General features: G+C 45.2%; 1 protein-coding gene across 4 annotated transcripts in view; it reads left to right on the plus strand.

Annotated features, from left to right (window-relative positions):
* GGT7 (gamma-glutamyltransferase 7) overlaps positions 1–21,781 on the plus strand; it is a 49,948-nt gene extending 28,167 nt beyond the window's left edge. For 2 of the 4 annotated variants that reach the window (XM_073309852.1, XM_073309855.1), the window contains exons 8-15: positions 1,220–1,307; positions 2,969–3,096; positions 7,432–7,520; positions 10,066–10,218; positions 10,826–10,943; positions 11,808–11,945; positions 13,961–14,060; positions 17,304–21,781. In XM_073309852.1, coding sequence (XP_073165953.1) covers positions 1,220–1,307; positions 2,969–3,096; positions 7,432–7,520; positions 10,066–10,218; positions 10,826–10,943; positions 11,808–11,945; positions 13,961–14,060; positions 17,304–17,467 — 978 coding nt within the window. In that variant the 3' untranslated portion in view covers positions 17,468–21,781. The other 2 variants (XM_073309854.1, XM_073309853.1) reach the window with 2 other exon arrangements.
* The last annotated feature ends 210 nt before the right edge of the window (positions 21,782–21,991 follow it).

Raw genomic sequence — 21,991 nt, forward strand, 5'->3', positions numbered from 1 at the left:
CATTGACATGGCCTCCATGGCAGTATTATCCGTGCACCTCACAATATTTAATCTATTTAGCTTCACACCACGCCAAGGGGGTAGGGCAGTGCTATTATCTCCATTTTACAGATGTGGGATTGAAGTTCAGAGAAGCTAAGTGACTTGGCCCAGGTCACACAGGAAGTCTGTGGCAGAGCAGGGAATTGAATCCGGGTTTCCCAAGTCCTAGTGCCCTAACCACTGGACCAGCCTTCCTCACCTTGACAATCTGTTCCGATCACCTTCACTGTTTAAAAAAATTGCATTTTCTTCCCAGAACCAAAACCCCACATCCAGACACTTCCAAGCAGAACCAGAGCTGAACATTTCAGGTCATGCCTGTCTCTGCAGTAGTTCTGAGGCATAATTCATTAATATTTGTCAAGCACTTTGAGATCCGCAGATGAAAAGCACTAGAGAAGAGCCAAGTATCCTCATTATAATAATGTTACTGCAGAGGTATCTAACGGGCTCCAGGGCTGAGATGCAGGCCTCATTACTCCATGGAATAGCTTTGTCTAAGTGATATATGCAACAAGCAATCGGTAGGAGGAGTTAAAAACAAAAGGAGCCAGATGTTCCTCTTTCACTGGCATTGCTATAGAGAAGAGGAGACTGGGAAATAAACAGGAAAAGAACCAAGGATGAAAGGAGAGAGAACTCTCTTATGCTGCAAGGAACCTGGGGGAAAGGTCTCTTTTGAAGAATGAGTAAGAAAAGTGCATGCTCCAGAAAACGTGAGAAGGAATACTAAAGGCAATGGGGCAGATTCATCCCTTGGGTCACCCCATGGAAGTCTGCAGAGCTGTAGCAGTGCCTGTCACCCCGTCATGCCATAGAGAGAGATGCAGAGCTGTTTCATAGTGTCCATCACATGGGCATGCTATGGGGGCTGGGCTACAGAACTTCTCAATGTGTTGACACTGGGGCATAGGGGGAGGGACCACAGAGGTTTTTAGTCATAAAGGATGGGATTTTCAAAGGAAACCTAAGGCAGTTAGGCACTCAGATCCCATTGAAATTCAATGGGCTCCTAACTCCCTTAGGCTCTGAACACCACAGCCAAAAATCATAATAAGAGGTGAACTGGTGTTTAACCAAAGTCGGAAGACAATGTTGTTTGCTGGGGTGGCAGGCTGACTGCAATAACTCATTGACTCGGCTGCTTTGGTTTGCTTTGCCTTGCCCTTTTGTTCAGGTCCACAACTATGGGGGAGTTCTGTTAGAAGAAGACTTCAGTAACTACAACGCCCTAGTGGAGAATCCAGTCCACACGGTGTATCAAGGTAAAGTGTCCTGACAGCCCTGCCTCTCCGATGCACAGGCTGCTACATCCTATGGCAAGTGGTAGCATCAATTAGCAACTATAAATCTGAACTGTCCCCCAAACTAGAGGAGAAATGAGTGTGAGGCAGCAAAGCCCGCTGAGCTGTAACCCCCGTCAAACTACAGGCTTGTGTCCGCAGGGTACAGATCCACCTAGGGCATTAAGACTGTCCCAGTCACCTTCCTGCTGCAAACTAGTGACTGTGATGCATCTCGGTAAGTTAAGGATGCTTCCAGCATTTGACATAGGTTCATGTTTTCCTGGACAGAACAAGCCCGTATACTCTGATCTTTGCTTGTGAAATATTAGCAAGCCCTCAGATAGCTTTGGGACTTGTGAAAGCAAGTGATGACATTTTGATGTAACGTCATCACACAGAGCCGCAACTTGACCACGTGTTGATGCCATATCGTATCCTGATGTAAGCCAGGCCATGTCATAGCCCATGAATTTTGTATAGCTTGCAAATGGCCCTTAAAGGTGGTCTGCAAAGGGGAAAAACACAGGGTTATGCCCTTTTGAGCCTCTTTATGGTGGATAGAGAAGGCCTGAAGAATAATATTTTTTCCTGTTTTTCATTTATTGTAAAAATAACAGAACTGTGAAATCTGGTCATTCTGTTTTGCTGGCGGTCTTTCTTGGAGGGGCCACACATCCCTTAACTTCCTCATCCTTTAATTGCAGAGGAAGGGTGTTGAATCTTTAACAAATGACCCTTTCTTCTTTTTCTGCTCATTCGGGCATTTGAGACACAGGTTTCTTAACAAAAACAAACAAAAGGTAAAGGGCCAGATTCTCAGCTAGTATAGATCAGTGTATCTTCATTGGAGTCCATGGGGTTACATTGGTTTGCAGCAACTGGCAACCTGACTCAAAGAGTTTTAAACAAAATGAATACAAATCCCTTCCCTCACACTCAGTTGTCTTTTACTTCCTTGGGTCTGTGAGGGCATAAACCTACAGGTTCAGGAGTCACCCAGAGTGTCTTTCACAACCTCACCCCATAACATAGACAAGATTTGAATGTCTGATATAAGAAACAAGCAGGAAAAAATCCTTCCAGGTCGTCTTTATCCATCAAAAAGGAGAAAAATGTGTCATTATCCTATTGGAATAGGGTGGCTGCTACCCAAGTACTCCCTGGTGGCCAAGTGATCACTCTGTAGCCCCCTGCCTCTCATTCTGCTAGCTCAGTTTCCTTTCTGGAATACCAGCCCCAAGGCTACCTCCCCAGGAACCCACCACCAGAGTTAGCGCCACTCCTCTGTGATTCCTCTCCCCCGGGCACAATCTGCCCCAGTTGCTTCTCCTCTTCCTACCCTCTGACTGGCCTTTAGAGCACAGGTGTAGCTCTGTCCCCTGTCTCAGTTGGGCTCACCTGCTCTGACACAGGGGAGCTGGGCCTGGTCTACTCACAGGGACCAGCTACCCTGGGACACCTGTCTTTTAAGAAATCTTTTTCAAATCTCCTATAATTACCTTCCTACATTTGAAATTATTGTTTTCCTTTCCTTGGATGACAGCTCACAGTAAAGTGTTAAAGATAGAACAGTCCTATAAAACCTTGACAAAGTAGCTTCTAATGTGAGTAACTGTATTCCTCTCCTCTCACCTTGACAGGTCACCTTGTTCTCAGCCCTCCACCTCCACATGCGGGTCCTGCACTGATCACAGCTCTAAATATCCTGGAGGGCTTTAATATCACAAGCCAGGTAACCAGGGAAAATACCCTCCATTGGATAGCAGAGGTAAGACTGGGCTAACCACTTGGCTAAGTTTTCTGTGTTGATGTAAAAAGGCTTTATTTGCCTAAAGATTGTGCAGAGAATTTACATAGGTAACTCCTGCTGGCGTTTATGGGAAAACAGCCTGCTAAGATTTAAATCTGGGCTTTGACGTTGTACCAGACACATGCAGCTACTGAGTCTCTTGATTATCTGAGCCCCTTTTGCTTGAACAAAACTCCTTGCAAAGGAGCAGCTATATTGCCATTTATTTCCTGTATGCAGTCATTGCCACAGCTGAGGACAGTCCTGTCTATTTCCTCATTGTTAGATCAGTGTGACGAGCCACTTAGTTATTGACTTTAACAGAGGACTCTTAGCAGATGGCGGTATAATAGCCTGTGTGCTTCATGTTTGTGACTGGGATTTGGAAGTCAAGAGGAAAGCCTATGCCATTCAATCCTTCCCAGGTTTACAGTGAGCCCAGTGCCTGCTGGATAGGACTTCGGGAGTTTTAGTGAGCACTGTGTTGACCAGGGGTTCTCAAAGTGGGGGTCGGGACCCCTGAGGGGGTCACAAGGTTATTACATGGGGGGTCACAAGCTGTCAGCCTCCATCCCAAACCCTGCTTTGCCTCCAGCATTTATAATAGTGTTAAATATATTAAAAAGTGTTATTAATTTATAAGGGGGGGGTCGCACTCAGAGGCTTGCTATGTGAAAGGGGTCACCAGTACAAAAGTTGGAGAACCACTGGTGTAGATAGATACCCGTACAGGATGGAATTCACCACCTTGCAAAGGGTCCTCCTTACTATTTAAGACCTGTATAAGTCTTGAGCAAGGTCTGAAGCATTTGGCTTTTAAGGCAGGGTGTAAGTGAGATTTGCATCCAGACTCAGTGCCTTGAACTGAGGAGGAAGCAGTAACCAGAGACGTAACAGGTATTTGGAGTAAAATAAGCTGATGTAAATAGACAATATTCAAAGTGCAGCTATAGTCAGAGAAGTAACTCAGTGAACACAACAGTGGGTGATTTTCAAAAACCTTTTTTAAGGCTTTGCAGTTTACCTTTAAAACACAGCTATTCTAATATTGGTGGCAATGCAAAGACTTTGGGGGCCTGATTTTTAAAGGGGCCTTAATTTGTTCCAGTGGTACCAACTCTGGCAATTTTATTGTGAGTCTAGCAATATTTGGTGTGGGTTTATTTTTCCTTAGAGCCCAGGTTCTGAAGTCATGTGATCATTTGAGAACCTCAGCTGTCATTTTTTAAAAATAAATTCTAGCCCTCATACTTGTGGAGAAAAGCCTGAAAATGTGACCCGAGTGCACCCCAAGACCACCAAACCCAGAGCACAAATAAAAAGAACCAATGTTTATTATTTTTAAAATGTCATGGTTTTTAAGCCAATCTCCTGATTTTGGGGGCTTGAGTCATGTTTTTTGAGTGCTTGGGGTTGCCAATATTGTTGGTCTCCCTTTTTATGACTGCAGTTTGCCCCTGCAAATAATTGCAGTTTCGTATGCAGCCACACAGACACCTAACTACCTGATCTGTGAGCACAGATGTCTACAACACACCTGTTGGTATTGGGGCCTTAAAGCAAATTGCAGAGTTGCTAAGCTGTTGGCTGAGGTTCTGTGCTGCACCCACTGGAAATGCAGCACAGAAGGTGCAGGCCAGGTGCAGCAGAAGGAAAAGTTCCTTTAAGTAAGGCTTGCCAGCTGGGCCTTAGCTGTCCTGTGTCCTGCCTGTTCTGGGGGAGCTGGGGGAATTCATTTCTGGGCGCCTAAGGGGCTTTTACAACCCTTGCCCTTGGCTGCTAGCTCGCACAAAGGAAAATCCCTCCCATAGTGTCTTGACTAGTGGAAAGCAGCAGTTTTCCAACTGTGAACTTTTTGTATTGTACATCAGAAGATAAATTATGACTCATAAAGAGGAATTGTTTAGGCACCACACATGACAAAACATAATAGACATTTTGGCTATAAATCTAAAGGATTAAGCAGTGACTTGAACCTAGAATGAAAGCAACACCAACTTGAAACTGAAATCTCCCAATAAATTGTCTTAGTCCCCTGCCCATTTGACTGAAAAGCACGTTTGTTCTTGTAACTCTGCCTTTGGCAATGGATCATAAAGCTGTCATGATCCTAAGAAGCTGTCAATCAACCTGAGTCAAATCACAACAGTTGTGGAAGGGTGTCACGGAGTCCCTGGGCAATGCTCTGGAACTGCTCCCTACGAAGCCAGTCAGGACCCTGGTGAAGTCTCCTCTTTGTGGACAGACTGTCTTCAGGGCAAAAAGCTCACACGGCTTCCACCTTCCTGGGTCTGACCTCGGAGCATTTAGCATCTTCTTCCCCTCCGTGCGCTTCCCACAGCGAGTCCGCCCAGGCCGGGTCCTGGGGAAGCCAGAGGGTCCTGCACCCCAACTTCTCAGTCAGATGTGACTCTCAGCCAGCCAGTAAAACAGAGGTTTATTAGATGACAGGAACATGGTCTAAAACAGAGCTTGTAGGTACAGAGAACAGGACCTCTCAGCCGGGTCCATTTTGGGGGGCAGTGAGCCAGACAACCACGTCTGCACTTCACTCCACGTCCCCAGCCAGCCCAAACTGAAGCTCTCTCCAGCCCCTCCTCACCTTTGTCCCTTTCCCGGGCCAGGAGGTCACCTGATCTCTTTGTCTCCAACCTTCAGTTGGCACCTTTGCAGAGGAGGGGCCCAGGCCATCAGTTGCCAGGAAGACAGGGCGTCGGCCATTCTCTCTGCAGACCCCTGCACACACCTGCCCTCTAGGGCCCTGCAACAGTCACACACCCTTATCCCACCACTTAGATACTTAAGAACTCCATATGGGAAACTGAGGCACCCCCACAGTATTCAGAGAAAACATTAAGAACATTCCCCCTTCATCACAAAGGGAACAAAATGTGCATGTACACTAGCTGTGGGCTAACACTTCTCCCTCCTTTCTGTAGTTAATTGAAACCAGCTTATCAATCTAAACTGCATTTTAAAACGTGGGTGGATAAGTTGGCTCTTGGTGGCACATCTTCTTTGCCCATGTGTGAAAGCTTGGCCTACCTGGCAAGCTTCTGTATTCGTGAAGATGTCCTGTCTCTGGGGCGGTGGGTATAAGAGGCACCTGGGCCATAAAACCGTGCCCGCGCTTTGCCCCGAGGCCCCGCTTCAAGTCGTCCTCTTCCTCTATGGCACTGCCTGCATTGCTCCTCTTCCCCAAAGGACTGTCCCCCACCCAGCACTTGCACCTCTCCGCCCCCTGCCCACCAAAGAGCAGTAGTTGGGGGGACCTTGGGGGTGGGGCAGAGAGGTGCGAGCGGTGGGTGGGGGGCACTTGGGGGAGGGGGTGGAGAGGCACGGGCAGGGGGACTTTGGGGGAGAGGGCTGAGTGGGAGTGGGGCCTGGGGTGGCATGGGGGTGGAGCGTGGGCAGAGCCTCGGAGGAGGAGGCCAAGCTGGGGGAGGGCCTCAGGGCAGAGCGGGGGGGGGGGGGGTCATGGTCCAGGCATCAGTGGGCCCCCCCCCACACTTCTAGGGAGCTTCCGGTGCTCATGCCCAGGCTCCCCAAATGCAGGAGTCACGCACCGCCCATGCATGTCTCCATTGTCCTTTTAAAATGCTGGCCCTTTAAATGTTCTGGGGTTAAAATTTTCCATTCAAGCCACGTGGGTGATATATAATTAGAAATAGTGGTAGCAAAAAAAGAAAAGAATTCCTGTTTTGTGGCAATGGGATGCTGGTGGAACTGTGCATTAAGAACATGTGCTGCTCCTGCAGCAGGAGTCTCACGGGAATCCGGCATGATATTTGGTGTTGTGATGAGTGCACCACGAAGTGGTGATTACCAGCTGGAAGATAGAGGGAAGGTAACAGATCTAATGGTTGTGTTTCTTACACGGGAGTGTGCTAGCACGAGTCAGATGACCAGATAGTGCGTACGTACATTTCACCTTGGCCATCAACTGTACAAATGTTGTTGGGTATACCCCACTTTCATGTAATGCTGCCTGCAATGTAAAGCTCGTGTCCCTTGGTTGTCTTGTCTGTACGCTTTACTTCTGCGCATTGAGGGGTAGCAAGAAATCTTGGCTTCATACACCTGGCCTGTGGAAAGGCAGTCTTCGTCAGCTAGATCTGCCTTTGAGGCAACAACACTTTATAATACCCGTGGAAGCTTGCTGCTCAAGATGGTGGTTACTGTAGGGAGTTGGGGCAAAATGGAAGCTGGATCCGACATGCCAGAAGAGTAAGTGCCACTCTCCATCTGGAGAAGGTGAGACTTCCAGGGCCACCTAAATGTTTCTCTTTGTTTCTTTCTTTGTGTTCAATTTAGACATTAAAAATAGCACTGGACCTAGCTAACAGCTTGGGAGACCCAGTCTGTGACGCATCCGTCTACCATAGTGTAGAAGACATGGTCAGGTACGTCTGAGTCTGAGGAATGCTTTGGTGAATAAATGAATATGAATCATTGTAATAATCCTGTTGTACAATTCAATCTGGTCCTTGTTCTGTGTGTCTTTTTATGTTCCACTGATGAAAGGCTGTGCTGTATTCAGGGGTGACCAATGTATCCACTTATTTCACAGCCCGTATTCACTGGAGCAAAAACAAATTTGGGCGTTGCAATGTGGTTTCCTAATTTAGATTCTTTCTGTAACAGGCTAAACCCTGATGTTTATGATCCATTTTTAATTCTCTAAAATCCCTTCTCTGAGGCTCAGGCGGAGGCACCTAGCTCCTATCTGAGCCCATTCAGTGCCAATCAGAAGTTGTACGCAAAGGACACTGTCTGTGATCCCTCCCTCCCTCAACTCCCAGAATGGCACTTCCTGTCTCCCTAATGCTGTCTGCCAAATCTGGGATTGAAACATTCTCTCTCCTATCTCAAAGCAGGTTTTAGCCATGATCAATGCAATGGTGCTGGATGCAGTTCATCTACGACTACACTTGCAGCTGCACCATGTTCAGTGCTGGTTCAGCGGCAGCCATTGCTGACCCCTATGGTCAACAATGGGTAATTTTGCTAGTGTAGACAAGGCCTTTCTGTATAACAAGAACACAGTGAAGTAAGGTCTTATTTACACATCAGACGAATCATGCTAAGGTCTGATTCCTGTTGGAGAGACATGCTACAGCTCTTCCATGAATAGGTCAAAGCACAGTGACACCATTAGGAGCTGTGCCTAAACCATGTTGTGTGTGGACATAGTTTGATCAGGAACAAACTATGCTATAACCTACTTACAAACTCATTAAAATATGGCCTAAGGGCCCAATCCCACTGCAAAGATAACTGTAACCAGGATGCAATGCTTTCGACTGGCCCCTATCAATCAAAGCCTTTCCCATTCTGCTGTAAAAGAAAGCCTGTATGCTGTACAAAGCCCTTCCTGGGGTTTGGCTTTATTAACAAAGAAATTAACAATAATACCACATAAAATTAGCTCAAACCTTCTTCCCAGACCTGACTGCTCCTAGCGTTCCTCCCTCAAGGCTGCTCAGCACACACCCTAGATCAGAGGTGGGCAAACTATGGCCCGTGGGCCACATCGGCCCGCGGGACTGTCCTGCCTGGCCCCTGAGCTTCTGGCCTGGGAGGCTAGCCCCCGGCCCCTCCCCTGCTGTCTTTCCCCCCCCCCCCCCCCCGGCAGCCACGCCGCCGTGTGGGCTGTGCTCTGGGCGGCGGGGCTGCGCGCTCATGCAGGGCCGAGCGGTAGCATGTCTGACTCTGGCATGGCTCCCAGACATGCTGCTCTGAGCGGCATGGTAAGGGGGCCGGGGCCGGGGGGTTGGATAAGGGGCAGGGAGTCCTGGGGGCCAGTCAGGGAGCAGAGGGCGGTTGAATAGAGGGTGGGGTCCTGGGGGGGCGCTTAGGGGCAGGGGGTCCCAGGATGGGGCGGTCAGGGGATGGGGAATAGAGGGCGGTTGGATAGGGCAGAGGTTTGGGGGGGGCAGTCAGGGGACGGGGAGTGGGGGGGTTATACAGGGGGTGGAGTCCCGGGGGGCGGTTAGGGGCAGGGGTCCTGGGAGGGGGCGGTGAGGGGACAAGGAGTGGGGAGGGGTTGGATGGGTGGGGTGTTCTGAGGGGTGTGGGAAGTGGGAGGGGGCGGATAGGAGACGGGGGGCCAGGCCGTTTGGGGATGCACAGCCTTCCCTACCCGGCCCTCCATACAATTTCGCACCCCAATGTGGCCCTCGGGCCAAAAAGTTTGCCCACCCCTTCCCTAGATTCTCTTTCTTCAGAGGCCCTCCCACCTCATTTATAGCCAGGTGGGGTCATGAGCACAGTAATGTGTACCTCACTGAGTTAGTAGAAAATAAATTAACCTGTAGCAGAATCAACACCTGCTAAGAAGGTGGGGTGTTCCCAGCTGGCAGGGGTTGCCGGATACATTTGATTACAAAAATCATAGTAGGGTAGCACAGCACCTTTTTTTTACAACACAACTATGTGTCAGCTGCTTTTGTGTATCCATTCTTAGGGTGTCCCGACAAAGACCCGCGGGAGTCGTCACCTTCCTTCCTTTTGACAGCCTCACATGACTATTATTTATATTGTGGTAGCACCCAGGAACCCTAATCATGGACCAGGACCCCATGGTAAAGTCATAATGATGCTCCATCCTTCTCGCCCGCCACGCGTCCACTGAACCTCACTGAACTCTGGGAAACAGGGCGGGTGCTTCAGCCTACCGTCCGGCGAACGAATGGTCCGGAGCAATGACCACAGAGTTGCCTCCCCGATGTGGTGGCTGAGACGTCTCATTTCCTTCCATTTGATACGCCAGAGGAGCCTGCTTTTCACAGTGAAATTGAATAACCTCCATTCCTTCCAGGCACATCCAAGGGGCCTGTGATGAGTACTGCCCAATGGATTTATATGTTAGATGGGCCCTAAAGAGAAGATGCTCTGCTTTCTAAGCTCACTGCTTTTTCACCCCCATATCCTCTCTTGTCATTGCAGTAAATCAAAGGCAGGTTTCCTGCGTCAGCTGATTAATGACTCCCAGTCCTTCCCTTCTGGTATCAATATTCCACACTTCTCCATGGAGAGTGGCCCCCCTGCTAGCCAGGTCCTTGTTATGGGACCCGATGACTACATTGTTGCAGTTGTAAGGTAAAGGATTTAGTTTTTCAGCCCGGGTGGGTTTAGAGATGGGAGAGCAGAGAAAAGAAAGTTCATTCAGTGTAGTGATGAGAGGAATGACTCTAGAGATTGGTCATGACAGACCTATCCCCATCACCTAATGCTCACTGGTTCAGCCTAGATCCTTGGTGATTGCAAGTCATTGCCATCTATGGCTGTTCAATGGCCTATCTGAAATAACTTGGTGGTCTTAGTCTAGTTCCTAATGGAGAGGTGTTCATATCACAGATTTCCACCTCTACCTGCCATCCTTAGCAGAGCGTCCCAAGATGACGGGAGCATGAAGCCTGAAATAGCTTCTCACTTAGAGGTGACAGCTCCAGGCCTGTTGACAGGGCTGTGGAAGAATCTTGCACTGCTGCTACCCATGCTGTACCTGTTCTATAGACACACAGAGACCTTCATTGTTTGGGGTTATCAGGCTGGCACCTTTCACCATCCTTAAAAAAACCTATGGAAGATTCCCCACCAAGGTTGAAGGGGGAATCTGGGGTAGTGCTCTGACAGTACCGAGTCTTGGAGTGTTATATGAATTATTGGAAGGTTTTTCAGAGGGTTTCTTTGTCTTCCTTTTCAGTTCCCTCAATCGTCCATTTGGAAGTGGAATAATAACACCCTCTGGAATCCTTCTAAACAGTCAGATGTTGGACTTTTCCTGGCTGAATAGTACATTGAACTACTCCTCTCCTGGCCTGGTAATGAATTCCATGAATTTGAACTCTTTTGATTTTGACTATTTTTATTCTCAAATAACTTCCACACAAAAAAAAAGAGGCTATTTATACAGGCTGAGCTCTCTAGCTTTCTCTTCACTTTCCATGCTATCCAGCAGAGAAATAGAATATAGACTACAGGAGGAGGTTACCTGTATGTGTGATCTTGCTATATGAAATATCATAGTATTGCAAGGAAACCATATAGAGTCTAGCATGACTGCCATGTAGAAAGCACACTTCCCCCAGGCTGATCGCACATTATATTGATTGGAATTAAGGATTATATTTGAAAATTATTGCTCTCCAGCTTGAAAAAGTGATAAACAATGGAAACCACATCCTAAGGTCTCAGACAGAGAACAGCATTGACCACTGCTGGTCACTTCCTGTGCTAAACTGTTGGGTGGTTTTGCTATGCACTGTTAAACAGTTGCCACTTTCCACCCCAGAGGTGGCTGTATTTTAGCAGTGGGTAAAATGACTTCTGTGTATAGTTTGTAAAGGGCTTTGAGTGCCTTGGAATGAAAGGTACTAGATAAATGTAAACTAGTAAACTAGATCACTTGATGATTACCTGTTCTGTTCATTCGCTCTGGGGCACCTGGCATTGGCTGCTCTCAGAAGCCAGGGTACTAGGCTAGATGGACCTTTGGTCTGACCCAGTATGGCAATTCTTATGTTCTTATAGCAGTGAGAATGGCATCATAATCAAGCCAATAGTATTAGGGTTACTGACTCAGAAATGAAAAGAGAAACAAGTTAACAAGCAATTTGGGCTATGGAAAATCTTTGTTCTGATCTGTTTACTAGTTTTGGGGGGTATTTTATTTTATTCACCAACAGAGGAATCTCATTCAGCCTGGAAAAAGACCCCTTTCCTTTTTACTGCCCACTATTGTTCGACCATCAGAAGGGATGTGTGGGACTTATCTTTGTCTGGGAGCTAACAATGGCGACAAAGCCTTGAGCAGCATTACGCAGGTCAGTTTTGAGTACTGCATCTGAGCATATTCTGAACCACCTGCAATGGGGACGGCCCAAGCTATGTTCCAGTGTTTCTTCATGTTGGCATTTGCATTCTCTGCCCCATGGGCAGCGGGTGGACCACCCCTTCGGGGAGGCTAGCCCCACAACCCTACCCCTTCCGCATGAGCCCCCACGGCCAGAGCCCTGAGCCCCTACGCCTCTCCCTTCCCCCAGCCATAGCCAGACGGAACCCCGAGCCGCCCTCCCAACCCCCGCCTCCAGAGGAGCCCGGGGCCGGCTCCAGCCTGCCAACTGATCCAAGCCCCAGCCGGAGCAGTCCCAGCCATGCCAGCCAGGCTGGGGCCAGAGCAGCTCCAGTTCAGTGTCCCACAGCTGCATGCTCTGCCCTGAGGGTTTCCTACTCCAACATGTTGGTTACCAGAACAAACATGAAATACACAATTCCTGGTTTTGAAGAGGTTAGAATATTGTCCTAATGTGCATTTAGTTCTGCTTCAAGGTAACAGCCCATGGAGACTGAAGTCCTCTGGTAAAACACAGGCGGTGGTGTGATGTGGCAGATGAGTTTCACTTGAAACGATACTCCCGGTTGAGTTATCTTCAGGGCATGAATGTAGGACCTGTGGGTCTAAAAGCATGAGCTCTACTAGTTGAGCTAAAGGAGCATGTCTAATAGTCCAGTGGAAGCTGTTGGCTCATATATGGTCAGGCCACACTGTGTGAGCATAGGTTAAGCTTCCTCTTCCCCCACCTGCTGTCCCAAAGCACCTCGCATCTGATCTAGAGGGAGAGTCACCAGGGTAGAAAAGAGAGCTCTGTTTCCCCCATTCAATCTTTGTACTTTCTGCTGAGGCTACCAAGAAAAATGTTAACTGTTGTCAATGAGCAACAACTTTCTGTTGCTACTAGTCAGTCTGGATCCAAACTGGTGATCTAGAAGTGGTCAGATCAGTCCTCTGAGCCATGCAGTCCTGGTTAATTGGTAAACTAAAGCTACATTTGCTGTGGTTTGTCCATTCTTTTCACTAAGGGCTTGTCTACATGGCTAGTTAGGGTGTGAATGTACAGCACTATGGAGCTTTTCGTGCACGGTACCAAGGTCCATAAGGCTAGTTAGTTCACGACAGGCTAGTGTGGTGTACATCCACAACCTGGCTTGCTGCGCGCTAACTAGCTGTGTAGACAAGCCCTGGAACAAAGTTGTGTGCCTTCTCTGATGACGGCTCTCAGAAATATGGGAAGACAGAATCTTAGCAACCTCCATAAAGGTTTTATGACCTTCTATGACCTATTTAAAGATCATATTCTTAAAGAATTGTAGAAAATAGAACTGTTGTGTTGTGAGAACTGCAGGAGGATGGGAATGGAATTTTGGTTCTTATCCCCAACAGAAGTTCAGTTTAGCACATTCCTTCAAGAAATCCTTCCTATTGTGAGTTCTGCAAATAGCTCTTCCTAATTTATCACTTGTAATGAGACGGAGCACTTGCTGATGGCATGACTGTATATAGAACAGCACTGGATTATTAAAAGGCAAGGCAGAACTCAACTTTACTCTGAGGGACTTTACCTCATCGAAGGCATTAGTCAGAGGAAGATTAAAGCCACCCACTTGCCTCCTAATGTTCTGTCAGAAGGGTTCACTTTTTGGTCATAAAAAGACCTTTTCAGAGATTTTCCTGGAGTTTCAGCCTCATGACTCCTGCTTATTTAATGGGAACTATTTGCAAAACCTCATGCAATTCTAGAAATATATCCCTTAGGGACTAATTTTTTTTAAAAAAGGCCTCCAAAAATTTGCCTGCAGTATCTTCAGGTGCACCTATTTACATATATAAAAACATGCATTTTGTTCATGCAAAGTGGGTAATTGTGCAAAAAAAGTCTGTTTGCCTGTGTACATTGGTACATTTGAAAATGTTGGGGTTGCAAATTAGGAAGCTGCTTTGGATGCTTATTCCTTAGTGTTTGAATCAAGTTGTTAAATTTGGAGTCTTTTTCTTCTGTAGGTTTTAGTAAATGTTTTAACACTTAACAAGAACCTGAGTGAGAGTCTGTCACTGGGTCGGCTGCACCCACAGCTTCAATCCAACATCCTGCAAGTTGACAGTGAGTATGGAGATCAGCACCGATCTTGGTAGACAACATTTCTATCATGGCAAAAAAGAACGGGAATTTTCTTGTACATCTGTGTTTGCTCTGCAGTCTGCTTCAAGGAGACTGCATCTGTTTAAATGTACGATGCGGCTGGTGGGGAGAGGAAGTCCATTTCAAATTACAGTGTGATTAGGAATAAGGATTGGTGGGTAGGAGGGACAAATTTAAGGGACACAAAGTCAAATTTAAAATTCTAGCAATTTAGTCAATTTCTTTTACTCCTTCAACTTTCACCAATATGGGTGAAATTGATTGGCATTACTTATTCCATGATTCCCAAATCCTTCTTGTCATTCTTGTTGGACATGGGATCCAGCATTTTAGAACATTGTCTCATGTGCATCAAAGAAAGCAAAGGATTTGGAGATCACAGGACAAGTCACCAGTTGGTGGATTTTGTTTCTGTAGGTAAAAGCTAAAGAAATAGACAAGTTCTAATTTAATGTTTTGAATTATAAAAGGGACTGTGTGTTCCCAGCTTGGTGTGGAGTGGTTAGGATGAATCCTGGTGTGCAGAAAAGAGATGGCACGTGCCATAGAAGAGCTGTGCTTTCGTGTTATCCGTATGTCCAGTTTCAGTACAGCCCGGAGGCCTCCACGCAGAAACATCCCACAGAGCTGACAGTTTTACGCAGAAGTCTTGCTTTCTGTTCCTGTGTCTATGCATCGCCATACTTAACCATTTTAAGTCTTCATCACATGCAAACCGTGAAGTGTATATCCAAAGAGACAGTCATTATGAGCAGGCATTTTTGAGCCCCTTGTGTATAGGATAAGCAGTACTTGTACATTATGCTCAGCAATGAGATATAATAGTGACCACACTGAATTGAAACAAAACAATAATGAAGTATCATAGACATTGGAGATGGCAAAGATATATTGGGCTAACATATTATTTTCCCAACCAATTTCCCAGTTACCCCCATCCCTCTATTGAAGAGTTTTCCATAGTCTGGTAGATCTCACCATTAGCACATTTCTCCTTTGCTTAATGTCATCCCACTCTTTCTAGCTACAGCCCTTTATTCTCACCAATTCCTCTCCTTTCTTGGTGGTCACACCCTTCAAATACTCATTTTCCCCTCCATCATCATTTGGCCAACCTGTATGTGTTCAGCGTCTTCCAGTCTTTCCTCCTAAACCATTCACCTGGCTCTTAATAATTGTTTTGCTCTTCTCTGAAGACACCTCCAGTGTACTGAGATCGTGGCACCATGTGTATCCAAATGAATGAGGCAAGACCAAGAACATGTCTTCAAACTGGCAGTCCTTTAATGTAGCCAGTCTTCATACACAGTGGTGTCTGCCTCTCCTAGAGCTAGCTACAGGCAGCGTTACCCCCCCAAATACTTTTTCTTTTACTTTCCATTCCCCGTGCCCATATCTCTGCTCACCTACAACCTAGCTGGCAGGAAGAGGAAACCCATGATAATATCTTTCTGGTTGTTATGTGCCTAGAACTCTACCAGTCTAGATGTCCTTGCAATGTTGCCAACTTTCCCAAGTTTATTGTGAGTTTCACATTATTCGGTATTTTTCTTGAAGCTCCATGTCCTAGAATCCTGTAATTATGTGAAGATCTCTGCTTTCATTAAAAAACAACACCACCCCCCTCCCCAAAGTTTCTAGCCCTCATAGTTGCAGAGAAAAGCCTGAAAATGGGACTGGAATGTAATTTAAAAGCTCAGAAACCAGAAGACAATAAAAAATATCCAAAATTTACTATTTAAAAAAACTTCATGGTTTTTTTGCGGCCTGAGTTGTGATTTTTGAATGCTTCAGGTAGATAATACTCTAAACCATACTCTTACCTACACTTTATATAGGTATAGTTACCATAAGATTTTTACTTATCTACTTAGTTTGTGATGTTGTATCCTGAGCCAATTTGCAACCACACTGCAGTATTTATATTAAAATTGTGAAAGCACAACAAATAACAAAGCAGGGGAGGTAGGTAGAGAAAGGCAGGGTTATATGAAGAGAGCTAGGGAAGAAATTGCACTGTAGTTTATAAGGCTTGTACTTCTTGGCAGCTTGCATTTTTTGTTGTGTGTCTGTCTTGCCTTTGTAACTGTGAGTTCTTGGGGCAGACACTGTCTTCTGTTCTGTGTGTGTACAGTGCGGCCTCCAACTCTGGCTGGGGCCCTTCAGCACTACTGGAATACAAATAATAAATTATAGGTGAAATTCAGGTGTGTCTCAGCTCTTAAATAATCTTGGTGTAAAAAAATATGTCTTAAATTATCAAAAACAAGAAGTGATTTGGGGGGCCCAATTTGAGACTCCTGAATGGGGCCTTGATTTTCAGAAATAGCTGAGCACCTGGAGCTCCAATTGCCTTCAACTGAAGTTGCAGGTACTTGGCTGCTTGGAAAATCAGGCCCCAGTTATCTTAAGCGGGGCACTCAAAACCTGAAGCATGCCAAGTAGGGAGCACTTTCTTGTTCCAGGCAAAGAGATTTCCACTTTGGCTTTACAGGCTCGAGAGATTCAGAGAAGCATCTCAACTTTTGACCCAAATCTCTGAACCTTCTGAAGTTCACCCATTAGTACTTTTTGCCACACAGTTTATAAGGGGCATGAAAGACTTCTCCTCTTGAGCTTAGGAAAAGGGGTGCTAGTTTCTATTGGTTATGTGAAGAATCTGAATGGTGCTGCTTCTAAACCTACTTTTAAGGTGGACTATAGCTTTCCCCATACTCCTGTTTAATTCTGATAGCCCTAATATTTTATCCTGAATTAATCCCAAAGGCCTACAGTGAAGCCTACAGTGAAGTTCTGTCTGCTGGATTTTCATTTTCTTGCCCCACATTTATCTTATTGTCAATTTTTGCAATGGCAGCAGTTTATTTTCCCCTTTTGTTGAGAAGGAGCATCCTCCACATCCCTCAGTGATCCTCACATATCTCCCATTCCCACCCCCACCCTCACTCAACACTGCCTACCTTGACAATGCCCCATTAGACACTGTCTTTGCTGCTGAGAATTGGGTGTGCTCTCTTGAGACACTGCTTCTTACTAGGCCATTGAATTTGTACTCTTGTGATGCCTCTCTGCCTTCCAGATCCCTAAGAGTAGGACACTGATGGGCAGGTTCATTGGCACAATGGATTAGACATTTAAGGTAAGAACTTGGAACTCATGCAATAATGGCTTCAATTAGAATAACTTTGTCTAAAATCTTAACAGGTGAATTTCCCGAAGAAGATATTAAATTTCTTGAAGCCAGGGGTCATCAAGTAGATAAAGTCGATGTGCTTTCCCTGGTTCATGGAGCCAGGAGAACCAACAACTTCATCATTGGTGTGAAAGACCCAAGAAGCATGGATGCTGCAGGAGCAACAATATTATAGCAACCTCCATTTGGTGCGTTCATTGGATAAAGCTTTAAACAACAACAAAAATTATGTGCATGTTCTGAAATGGCCCAGAGAGGAACGAGCAGTGTTTGCTGTGGGTTTCTGCATTGTTGAATAGACCTTCTGCATTCCCCACCTCAAACAATGCAACAGTGGCTGGGAAAGCCACAACACAGCTCTTTGATTTTGTAAAAAAATAATTTGAGTTGTAATAATCTCAGTTGTTATTAAAGGAATGCAGGGAAAACACTTTTACTTTGACAATGCCCCATTAGTGATTTCAGTCATTTTCAAATTAAACATTTTAATTTAACCAACAGAAACATTAGCAAAGAAGATGACAAAGAGAACAAAATATTTTGTGCCAAACAAACAATTACTGCTGTGGCTGTAATTTTCAACTCCCTCCTTTCCCTGGCTTGACACCCTTATCTCACATAAATCAATATATAATACAGATTGATGTACTGGCTCTAGGCAGTCATACATGGAACTTCAGGGATTTCTTTAATATTCCCTGTGGGTCAGCTGATTTTTACTAGCATGGATATTCCTATATCAATTCCCATTCATGCATCACTACACATCTTTAGTACCCTTATGTCTCCTTCACCCTCAATGTTTTGAATTAATTTACTGCATAGACTCACTGGGGATCTGAACTTGGAGTCAGACTACATCTACACTGGCAAAAGTGGCACCCAGAATTTACCACTAGTGCCCCCAAAAGAGGCCCACTGGGGGTGGCCACAGTGCAAGTTGTAATGTAGAAAGAGTTCGTGTAGAGTCAGGGTTTTTTTAACACTGTCTCAGCTAACCCTGCTCTGAAAACGTGAGTCCCTTGCTTGATTGAGCCCCAAATTCATGCCAACACTTCAAACCAGTGCTTAAGTTATAATGTAAGTTATAGAGATAAGACAGGAAACAAAGCAAAAACTACTTACGTAATATTTTTTAGAGTCCCCAACATCCAAGACAGGCTGAAGGAAGCATTCAGCATTTGACCTGTCAATAAAAATGAGGAAATAAACAGCGTGATCATGATCATTGCAGAGATTGATTCTGGTCACCTTTTGAGCACCTCCTTTTCTTTCCACCAGTCAGTTCTAGACAGTCACCCAGCACTTTAAGCTTTTTTAAAATGATTTTTGTCATTGTTTTCACAGCCTATCGTGTACTGGTTTCCTTCATGATGTTAATATATCTATGGCCACTGTACATACTATATATGTATGTCTGCTTATGGTTGTCTTGGTATTTCATATGATGCTTTTATGAAAAGGATTCCAGCTCTTGTCACCCCGGAGAGACCAATGAGCTGGAATCTTGTGAATACTGTTTTGTTCATATTATATCAGGGGTGGCCACACTGGCTCGCGAGCCACATGCGGCTCTTTGACTGTTATACTGCGGTTTGAGGAGCCTGCCCATTCTCTACCTACCAGACTGGGGGAGGGGAGCTTGGGACCTCTGCCTTGCAGCGGGGTGGTGAGGTATGGGTTTCTGCCCAGTGGGGAGGGGGCTTCAGCCCTGCAGAGCACACCTGCCAGGGCTCAGGGATTCAGCAGGAGCAGGGCTGAAGCCCTGAGCCCTGTCAGGCGCCTCTCGCGGGGATGAAGTCCTGGGCCCTGGCAGGCGCACCCTGTCTCTCAAACTTCTGAAGATTGTCGTATGTGGCTCAGAGGATCAGTAAGTTTGGCCATCCCTGTATTATACCTTTTTATGGCTCAAATGCGGTTTAATGACGGGAGTATGCAGTATCTTCTTCAGGGGATCAATGAACTAACAGATTATCAAACTAATAATTCTTTGCACTTATGTAGTTTCTGTTAGCCGAGTATCTCAAAATTTTACAGACATGAACTAATAAAGTCACACAACACCCTGTTGTGGTAGGAAAGACATACCAGAGAGATCCCTTTCATGCACTACTGAAATGCAGACACCTCTAAGGTAGAACAAGGTGGCTATTAAGCAGACATGAATAAGCAAAAATATTTTCCATCACAAATCATAGAATCATAGGGTTAGAAGGGACTGCAAGGGTCATCTAGTCTAACCCCCTTATCTAGTCTAATTCCTATGACTCAGTGTGGGTCAGTCATCAGCCAAGAAGTTCTGCAGGAGAAAGGAGAAGTGCTGTAGTGAAAGCAGCATGCCGCTTTCATAACACTACGCATGGTTTGGAGCAGACTTCGTAAGGCTTACTAGGGAAGGGAGGGAGGCATTTTTGTGCCTTGATCCTCATGGGCTGAAATCTGGGATTTTTCTAGGACAGTGACAGCAATGATCTATCCCCCATATATGGAGGTTTACTGAACATGATTGTAAAACAAGCGTTCCAGGAATTGTTCTTTATAGTGCTCCAAAAGAGTGCACATTACTTAACAGCTCAGTTGGAAAGATAAAAGTCCTATGTGCCAATTGAATTCTTCTTTTCACCAGTATAGTTCTGACGCTGAGCCCTGAAGGTCCTTTTACAAGTAAAGACACTGGTTCTGATCCAACAGAGCACTTAAGTGTCCCAATGTGGAGTTTCAGTAGGATTATTCAAATGCAGTAAAATTAAAGCATTTTCCTAAGTGCTCTGCTGGATCAGGGCCTATACTGCAAAGGTGAGAAAATGAAAAGAAACAGGGAGATGGTATTATACCCAAAGGCCACATCTAACAGAAACAAAGGTCTTATGAATAGTTTCCTATTCACTCTGGTTAAAAAGTGGTGTCAGGATAGCATATATTTGACAAAGAGTCACTGGTCATTGAAGCTTGGTCAGAAAATTTCTGCTAGGACCAGCATCTCTAATCTTGGTAGTCAATCTAGTATGGCAAGATCCACTGAATTTCATTCTAGTTAATTTCAGTTTAATTAATTGTACTAGAAAATGCGTACTATTTCCTCATGTAGAAATGAGACAAACATTGTGAAATTAAAGGGCCATATTCTAACCTTAGAGACAAATTCTGCTTTTAGGAATATATATGTTAATATGCAGTAATTCCATTGACTTCAGTGGAGTTACTCTCAATTTGCTACAACATGAGAGCAGAATTTGACCTGTTGTCTTTATGCAGAATTCAGCCTTGATATCACTGGGGAGCTCTCCGCAGAGAACAATAGTAAGACATGGCCCGAAGTGTTATGAAGACAGTTGACGTTACATTTTGGTAAAAAATGCCTTTACCATTTGTATCATGATCTTCGAAGTGACAGAAAAAGTAATGAGGGTCAAACTCTTTACCACCCCTTTACAATGTTGTAAAATTAGAGTAATACTCTATTGTACATCAGGAATAACGGAGATCAGAATCTGGCCGTGAGCATGGAGTCAATTAATTAATAATTTCCCACAGAAGCTCAATGCAGTTAACGAATGCAGCTTCAGAGCAACATTTCAGTGGTTTTAAATACAGTAGTGCATTTGCACTCCCAATTGTGTGAAACACAGACTGCTATGTATAAAGCTCTAAAGGTAAGGATATATACAATGGGTAAGAATGACATTAAGCAACCTGTGTATGTGTAACAATTATTTTGTTTTACCTTACATTCCCTCTTCTGTTCTGGAGAATCTGTTCTACCAGTACAGCCAGTGCTTAATTTGTAATGAAAGAGGTGCTGGGGCTCCGGTAAATTTTTTTTATATTCATAACAGGTTCAGCAAGCCCAGAGGTGCTGGGACTATGAACTGCCAAGTCTAGAGATGCCAGAGCTCAGCTCAGGCACAGCTTAAGCACTGAGTACAGCCATTTGTCAATCACTGACAATTTTAAAATCAAGATTGCATGTTTTTCTAAACGATCTGCTCTATGAATTATTTTGGGGAAGTTCTCTGGCCTGTGTTACACAGGAGGTCAAACTAGATTATCACAATGGTCCCTTCTGGCCTTGGAATCTATACCTCTATGAATTTTGCCTTCCTCATTCCGCCACTCAAGTCTACAAACAGTGAATGGGTCTAATTCTGATTTCACACCTGTGTAAATCGGGAGCAACTTCACTGAAATCAGTAGAGTTTATGTTGATGTAAAATGGTATAAGGGAAGTCAGAGCACCGTCAATCGGTTTTCAAAATAGCTGTGCTAATACCTTTCTTAGTGAGCTCTTGGTTCCTTGACTAAGACTGGAAAATTATGAAGCCCTTTTCCTGTATTAAGTGGCACAGCTGTTAGCTATCGGATTTGCAGTGGGGATTCTCTCTGAATTGCTGGTGGTTTTCTCTAGAACAGGTTTCAGGTAACAGCCATGTTAGTCTGTATTCGCAAAAAGAAAAGGAGGACTTGTGGCACCTTAGAGACTAACCAATTTATTTGAGTATAAGCTTTCGTGAGCTACAGCTCACTTCAGTCGGATGCATAAAAGTGGAAAATGCAGTGAGGATATTTTTATACACACAGACCATGAAAAAATGGGTGGTTTATCACGACAAAAGGTTTTCTCCCCCTCCCCCCCCCCGCCCCACTCTCCTGCTGGTAATAGCTTTAGCTTTTAATAAGCTATTACCAGCAGGAGAGTGGG

This window comes from Lepidochelys kempii, chromosome 13, assembly GCF_965140265.1.
Source record: "Lepidochelys kempii isolate rLepKem1 chromosome 13, rLepKem1.hap2, whole genome shotgun sequence".
NCBI lineage: Eukaryota > Metazoa > Chordata > Testudines > Cheloniidae > Lepidochelys > Lepidochelys kempii.